Genomic DNA, 8,675 nt, shown 5'->3' on the forward strand with positions numbered 1-8,675 from the left:
ATTTGGTAGTAACGGCATTGAATCTGTAGATTGCTTTGAGCAGTATGGCCATTTTGATGATATTGATTCTTCCAATCTCTGAGCATGGAATATTTTCCCATTTGTTTGTATCATCTCTGATTTCTTTCAGCAGTGTTCTATAGTTCTACTTGTAAAGTAGAACACCTCCTTGGTTAGATGTATTCCTCAGTACTTTTTGTATGTGGCTATTTTAAAAACAGGAACACAATTAAACTTTATTATCATTAAACAGAAGATTTAACTTTGGCGCCCTGGCTTGGGCACTGCTGGCTGGTCTCTTCTAAGGTGCAGTATCACGTGTGATCCAAGGGAAGAAGGTCAATTCTACGTTGGTGCTGGTTGGCTGACAGTCCCGAGGCAGTTGTTTGCTTTCAGTGCACTCTTAGGATTGCAATTTGTGTCTCTTGGGTTAACAGAGATATGGATTATATTATCTGTTTTTAAATAAAGTAATGCTTACAAAATGAACAAGTGGCTAAAAGAAGCCTGTACAGAAATACAGATTGAAAATAATACTAATGATACAAACAGAAGGTAACGAAAAGAAAGCAGAGTTAATACTACTAGTAGCAATTTGAGATAAAATATAGTGACATCATCATATGTGATGAGAAATAAGCCAAAAATGGAAATTATTAAGGAGACATCTTGCCTTTACATTTGTTAAGGATGACTCCGGCCCTAAATATGCATCCCATCTTAAAATCTTGCCTAGTGAAAATATAAAGCCATAAATATTAAATTAGCATTAAAATATTTATTTTGTCTTTATCATCAAAATTTTGTCTGTCTTTAATATAATATATAAATACAGTAGTGCATATATATGTTTATTTAAAAATACAGATACTACACTTGCATGCTGAAACATTTTCTTAGTGAGAGAGAAGCACTGGTCTGAGTAATCAGTGTCTCTGACTAAGGTGGTGGCAGTGGACATGGAGACGATTAGATGCCTTCATGTCTTTGAGAAAGATGTGCAAAGAAGAGCTGGTGGAACTTTGTAATTGATTGGATCAGATGAGGAGAGTGAGACATTGGGTAAAGGTTGACTGCCACATTTGCAGTCAAACCAGATGGAGGGTCGGACCATTTTTTGAGACTTAGGTTTGAGAGACAAGAATTCTGAGTTCAGTTTTAGACATAGGAAGTTTGGAGTACCAGTGAACTATCCAAGTGGTCAGTTAAGTACTCCACTGTTGAGAGCAGAAGGGGGACTGCACTAAAAATATTACTTGCTAGTGATCTCCATATGTGTGGTAACAAAAGGTGTGAATATGATTGAGATCACCAGAGGAGAAAATACCTAGTGAATGGAGAAGAAAGCCAAGGATTGGGCACTGAAATCCTAACTGACTTACTTAGGATGGAGGAAGGGCCTATTCCAGAAAACAAAAGGGAATAAAAGGCCAGATAATTAGAAGGAAAACAAGGAGAGTAGGTCATTATAGAAACTAAAGGAATGACAGGGGAAAGTGGTCATGTATGTCAAATGATGCTAAGAATTCATGTTAAATGAGAGCTCAAAAGTGCCAGGATTTAGCAATGTAGAGATCATCCATAACATTTCAGAGAGCTGTTTGGAGAGTTAAGAAGTCCAAGGCAGAAGTCTGATGTGAGTGGACTTGCTGCTAAGTGAACATGGAACCATCACCCAACTAACTGCATTTTTTCATTCCAAAATAATACTTCCTGATTATAAAAATGTACTTTTTAATTAGAGATGAATGAGGAAATTTGGAGACAAAAGAAGACAAAAAAATCTCCAATTTTCCAACCGATGTCAGCTAATATTAATCTATTGACATTTCCTTCATATACTTATTAATACAGATACAGTTATAATTTTTATTTCAATATTGTAGACTAAGTTACATTGATCTTATTATTCTGCTTTCCTTTCTTTATGTTTCTTCTTGCCTTTAAGTATTTTTGAAATTACTATCTTGGCCGGACGTGATAGCTCACATCTGTTTTCCCAGCAGTTTAGGAGACTGAGGCAAGAGGATCACTTGAGCCCAGGAGTTTGAGATCAGCCTGAGCAACATGGTAAAATCTCATAGCTAAAAAATACAAAAAAAAAAAAAAAAAAAATTAGCTGGGCATGGTGGCATCTGCCTGTAGTCCCAGCTACTCCAGAGGCTAAGATGTGAGTCCAGAGAGGTCGAGGCTGCAGTGAGCCAAAATTGTGCCACTGCACTCCAGCCTGGGCAACAGAGCAACATCTTGACTCAAAAAAAAAAAAAAAAAAATTAATATTTTTAACAGCTGAAAAATATTTCTGAGTCTGATTATATCAAAATGATTATGCTTATTAACTTTAATTGGCCAAGTAAGTTGTTTGTAATTTTCACTTTTATATATGAGTCTGTATGAGCATCCTGTATATAAATCTTTGACTAGGAGACATTCATACAAGTGATACTCCTGGTTCTTCAAAGGTTTGCTGTCTCTCTGTCTCTCCAAGATTCTTTTGAGGAAGTACTACTGAGTATCCATTACATTCTATTAGCCTCGTTTTATGTAGTTTCATGCACATTTTAATCCCTCTTTTAAAATAGTGTTTGTGTGTGTGTTATTATTTTGTAAACGTATTTCTTAAGTACAGTATGTATGTGTTTGTAGTTTGCTTTTTACCCTAATTGAAAGTTATCTTTTAATAAGGGTACTTAATACTTTTGTATTGATTATTATAATTTACATACTTTACAGTCTGTCATCATATGTTATGCTGTTGCATGTTTCCTGGGTCTTTACCCTTTTCCTCTGATTTTTGCAACATGGGCTTGGCTTTGTTTTACAGTTGCCTCAAAGGTATTGAGTTACAAACCTTATGCTTACAAGCTATTCCAAAAGAAAAATGTTATTTCCTGAGATGAACTGGCTGCATTGTATTTGTTTTGAGAAATTGTTTGTTTGCAAAGTCACTTGTATATTCCAGGGAACTGCCACTCTTTGGAACAGAGGTGTTTTCTTTGTATTCCACTTGTGCTGGCCTTGCCTCCCTCTCGTTAACATTTGTCTATTCTTTCCAATCTGCTGAGGAAGATGAAAGAGAAAAAAAAATGTACACTGACATTTATTGAGTGTCTGCAGTATAGCCCTTATTTACACAGAGTATTTTATTTAATCTTAATAATCCAGCGAGGTAAGTACATTGTCATTTTGCAGGTGAGGGAACTAAAGTTAAAAGGCATACTTGGTCCATTTAATTTCCTTAGTAAATAGTAGAGTCAGTATTCAAACTCGAGGTGGTTCTTCAACAAATACTTATTGAGTGCTTACTCTACAAAAATTGTTGTACCCTTTAGGGTACATAAGGGAATAAAATACAGGAAGATCCCTGCTCTCACGGAGCTGAGACTCTAGTGAGCAGAGGGAGACACTAAACAAGAGAGTAGGTAAATTACAGTGGGACAGAAAGTGATGGGTACTATGTAAAAAGTAAATTTGAAGAGAGTAAAGGGAATCCAGAAAGGATAACAGGCTTCAGTTTTAAATTGGGAGGTCAGAGCAGGCTTCCTTAGAAAGTGATCAGACTCTAAAGCCTATTTTCTTTATACCGCACTATGCTGCTACTTCTGTGTCAAAATTCATTATTATTGGATTACCCTCTCCTTACCCAATTAAGGCCTTGAGCCTTTCTGGGTTTCTTATTGCTGTGAATGTAAATCTTCTTTCCTCCATAAAGAAAAAGGGCAAGGGTTTTTTGTTTTCTTTCGTTTTGTTTTACTGTAAGATTTTCCCAAGCCTAACCTCATTTAAAACTCCAGCTTTCTTTACAGTATTTTTACAAGCCATTTCCTCTCTCATTATATTTTTCATGGTGTTTTCACGTTATTTAACATGTCTTATTTCACAACGGATATGGTTTTGAAGAGTTTCATGTCAGTGGAATTTTTGTGAATAATATCAAACTTTAAATTCCATCTTTTTTTGTAACTTGGATAGTTGTGCCTTGCATTTTTTTGTGTTAATATTTTTAGTTATGGGGCTGTTTAATGCATGTTGAACCAGGTGGGAATGTGGCAGAGCTCATGTGAAATAAACTTGTTACCTTCCTTAGTTAAACAAAGTGTATATAATAAGAAATAAAGAAAAGAAACAGTGAGTAATAAATTTCTGCTTATGATACTTAAAGCAGCATTAGCTTTTCGTTTCACAAGTGGTACTAAACTGAAGGGATCACTGGTGAGAAATGTCTTATGCCATTTATGTTATAGAGAGAGATGCCATCTAGACCATAAAGCATTTTGCTTAAATAGTTTAATATGAAATGGCAAATACATTCCATTAGGATAAGAAAGGGATTGTTGCCAGGGGTTTCTCTGGAGATGTTTAAATCTGGCAGCTGGGAAAAGGGAAGGGTGATTGGGGTACAAAGGACACCGACTAAATGCAGTAACTCATTAATTTTCTTTGCCCAATAGTGTGGGTGTTAAATTTTGTTTATTCCAAGAGTGCTTTTTGTTTTTATGCCTGTTACTGCATACTTGATAGTAGGAATTTGCATAATGTGTATTGTATAAATGATAAATTGTTGTATCTTCAGGTTTTTCAGTATAATATGGTTGGTCTTTGGGTCTTTTCTAGGTTTGTGACTTGGCTTTTAGCCTGAAGAAAATGCTGATTCGACACAAGATGACTCATAATCCCAATCGTCCACTGGCAGAATGCCAGTTTTGCCATAAGAAGTTTACAAGGAATGACTACCTCAAAGTGCACATGGACAATATCCATGGTGTAGCTGACAGCTAATGGGGGCTGTAAAGGAATTAAACTATTCAGAAGGGCTCCTAATATGAATCCCAGATTTTTCTCACCTGATCAGCATAACAGAAGTAGCCAAAAGTGACTTACTGGTCTCATAGTTCTTATTTGCCTACATTTAGAGTCTGTGTATGCAACCAAAAAAAGTCTTACTTTTACCAAGAAATGATATAAATGGAAAAAAAAAAAAATACAACTCCATAGCCTTGCAAAATGCAACTTGTGCTCCGTCTTATAAAAATGGAGAAAGGAGTTATGGCCCTCTTTCTTGGCCATCCCTCTTTAATGAAGTTTATTAATATACTTCCCTAATAGGCCTTTTCATTTTATTGTTATTCTTTGTGTGTCTGTGTGTCTGTATGTGTCTGTGTGTGCGCACTCAGTTGCAAATACCAGTTGTTGCAGCTGGTTTTACCAATTTAAATAGAAATAAATCAAGATATCCAACTATTTCTTTGCAGATTAGGGTAAGAAAAAGTTATCAAAGACTCAAGTTTGATAGGAAAATAATACTTGCTATTTTATAAGACAAAAAGAGTTGAGCTTAACTAATAGCTCTGTGCAACAAATGAGTTTAAAATAAAGAGATGTTTGATGACTAAAACATCTATTAAAATATTGCTCATTTTAGAGAATTCTTAGGAAACATTATTTACTCTCATCATTCAGATGCAAACATTCATGGTCTGGAATACTTTTATAAATTCTACACAAAAATGACCATCACATTTAAATATTCATCAGGCAACCCCTCTTGAATTTAGACCATTTAGCTTTAGACATTAGCAGTATACCAATATATATAATTAAAAATAGAAACCAAATAGATTCTCCGTATTTGCTGACAGAGTGGCAGAACAATAGTGGCATTTCCACATTAGTTATGATGAACACAGCCCTTTCCGCTCTCCTTCCATAAAAGTGCACAGAATGTGTTAGTGCAGATACAGTCCTCAGAGCATTAACATTCCATTTTGCAAAAGACATTTTCCAGAATCTTGGCAGTAGGTAATTCTGAAACACTTTTGAATTACCTTCAATCATCCCATATAATTAGGAATCCAGAATACAAAGTACAAACCTGGCAATTGTTATGATTGAAATTGTCACTGATGCTTAAGGAAAATTGAAGCAAGAAGCATAATTTCTTCCTTTAGAAGGTTATATTTCAGCAAAATACTTGACAGCAACATACAATGAACAGCTTGTTTGGAGAGATGATATGATACAATGTAATAGTGATGTCAAAATAACCTAGAGGAATATCCAAAAACCAGAAAAACATTAAAATGAAGCCCAACTCATGAACCTCTCTAACTGAAGCCCAGTCAAAAGAAAGGAAGTGTAGTTTTAAGGAAGTTATTTGGTTCTAATGAGTTAAAGAGAAAGGTTCTCTGAGACACAGTTCTTTGACTTCAGGAATCTCATTTTAGAATTGTATTCATGCCCAATTCCAGTTTTAAAAAGAAACATAAAGATTCAATGTAGACATTTGAATGTTGTAAAATACTAAATTTGAAACTCAGAAGAGATAACTTTTAAAAATATAAATCCTAAAATTATAATTTAGAAGATATTTAAGTATAGTTATATGTAGTATTTTGTATCTGAAATTATAGACTGTATTTTATAAAAATAAATTTTGGTCTTGTTTCTCACTATATCATTTGTTTCAACAATATATTTTTAGATCTAAAGTGTTTTCATTTTAACATGATAGTGTGTTTAATATCATTTGAATATAAAAAAAAGCTGTAAAATTTGGTAGTGTGTATTATTTAAACACATCCTGTATATTCCTTTGAATGCTGCTTTCTCTATATGGGATGCTTTATATCCCGATTATGTGATGAATGTAAAACTTGAAAGGAGTCCAAATACCAATTTTGTGTAATCTCAGCGAGTCACAGTTCACATGGCTGCTGGGGAAATTACCCTGGAAACTGTGGTGTCGCTATGCTGTGGAGTAAATGGACAGGGAAAAGGTGCTGGGCTTTATCCTGCTGAAGGTTTATAGACAAGGAAATCTTTAGAAAATGGTGTAGAAGGACCTGTGCCAGAGAGTGGTATACCACTGTCTCTTCAGAGGACTGAAACCAAAATAAGGCCTTAGAAGACTATTTGTATGCTGTAATTTTGTTGTAATTTTTATCCAAAAGATAAGTATTCATGGATAGTTTCAGATATATTAGCATTTGCTTGCTAAAACTTTTAAATTACTTAGTAATAACCAAAAAAAGAGACTAGGCATGACTGATCAATTGAAAGCGTAGATAATCATAGAGGAAAAGTCTTACAGACAAGCTGAAGTACAGGTACCTACTTTGAAATGTCTTTTGTTTCCTGCTGTGAAAGATTTTGGCTGGGGTATTTTCTTGCGAAAAGACCAGACTCTTGGGTGCCTATAAAGTCTAGGTAATTGAGACTTAGAAATTGGCTAAGTAAATTTAAGAGACGTTCAATAATGTAGGTGGGTTCAGATACCCTTTTATAATAAGTGTCTTCTTTGTATATTAACACTCAAGATGTTTATGTATCTTTAGTTTGTCTTTGTTTCACAATAAGTGGCTTTTGTTTTCCTTTTCATGGTGTGTTGTTGGCTATATAGAGGTATTTATTGGTTAATTATAATCAGCAGTTGCACCATAAAAGTATTCTTGGCGATACATTCTTGGGGTTACATAGTATAGTTAACATGTTGCTTTCAAGAAACATGAGTGTGTGTGTCTGTGTGTGTGTGTGTCTGTCTGAAGAGTATCACTTATATGCAGTGCATATACATGTAAGTGCATTACTTTGCTCAAATATCTTCTGACCTATTGCAGTCAACCCATGCATGAGTGTGAATATGTATTATAGAAGGTCTTACAGCCTTAGTTTCTGTTTTAGATTTTATGTGCTGCTTCTTTTCTCAAACAAAAGTCTGAAAGGAAAGAGGATAGGTACTAGAAATATTCATTTTTTTCCTTCACAAATCTAAATGTTGCTTATGAAAACTCATCTTAGAGTAATGAATATATGGAGGTGGGTAGGTAGGAGGAAATGTGCCTCTTTAAAACCCTAAAATTTTACCATTGATATTGACATTTGTTTGCGTGTATATAAATGGAGCATGTGTAAATATAAAATTCCAATAGCATTTTTATTTTATTATAAATCTATAATAAATCTATATAAGTCACTACCAGACTTGGTGTTAGCATTTTATTTTACTATAGAACTATAGTACCATTCTATGGTAAAATCCAAATGAATGCTTTAAAGTTGTTTTTGATGAATGAAAGAACTGTAATTGCCATTACCTCCAGACCTCATGCTTTTATACTTTATACATCCAAGTGTTTTCAATCTGCAAACTACCTCTGAAGTTGAGCCAAGTTGGTCTCAGGGCTATAAGAGACAGCATTTTCCTTGCCTCTCTTCTCATTCCTGGTTATTCAGAGAACAATGTGAAAAGGAACATCACTAAGAATGAATGAAACCTGATAACTAAGAATGAGTGAAACCTGATATAGTAGCATCTTACGTAAAAATAACTTGATGTTCACAAATATAATTTATGGGTAATAAAAGTTATGGCAAATGTTTCAGGTATTCCTTTTTTTTAAAGTTATGTTTATCATTTTTATGTTGCCCCAATCTTGTGAGATTTTCTTGATACAAAAAATAATCATTTGAATAATGGATTTAGAAATTATGCATTCATTTAACTTTTATTTTTCAGAATCAGCTGAGGCACTAGTTCTTTGGAATTGACTCATAGCCTTAGCTAGCTTGGGCCTAAAACTGTATTATTACCCTACACATTGTTAATTTGTTATATGACAGAATAAAAAATTAACTCTGAAACCTTCATTGTGGGCATGTTAAAATATTCTAGATAT

The 8,675-nt window shown here is 34.2% G+C and overlaps 1 protein-coding gene across 8 annotated transcripts in view; it reads left to right on the plus strand.

Moving 5' to 3' along the window:
- PRDM5 (PR/SET domain 5) overlaps window positions 1–7,978 on the plus strand; it is a 233,282-nt gene extending 225,304 nt beyond the window's left edge. For 4 of the 8 annotated variants that reach the window (XM_003899135.5, XM_017959015.3, XM_017959014.3 and 1 more), the window contains one exon: window positions 4,615–7,978. In XM_003899135.5, the coding sequence (XP_003899184.1) occupies window positions 4,615–4,779 (165 nt within the window). In that variant the 3' untranslated portion in view covers window positions 4,780–7,978. Of the gene's footprint in view, window positions 1–2,006; window positions 2,047–4,614 lie in introns of those variants that run through there. The other 4 variants (XM_003899136.5, XM_009207498.4, XM_009207493.4 and 1 more) reach the window with 4 other exon arrangements.
- Window positions 7,979–8,675: the final 697 nt, after the last annotated feature.

The sequence above is a fragment of the Papio anubis genome, chromosome 3 (assembly GCF_008728515.1).
Source record: "Papio anubis isolate 15944 chromosome 3, Panubis1.0, whole genome shotgun sequence".
In the NCBI taxonomy this organism is placed as follows: domain Eukaryota; kingdom Metazoa; phylum Chordata; class Mammalia; order Primates; family Cercopithecidae; genus Papio; species Papio anubis.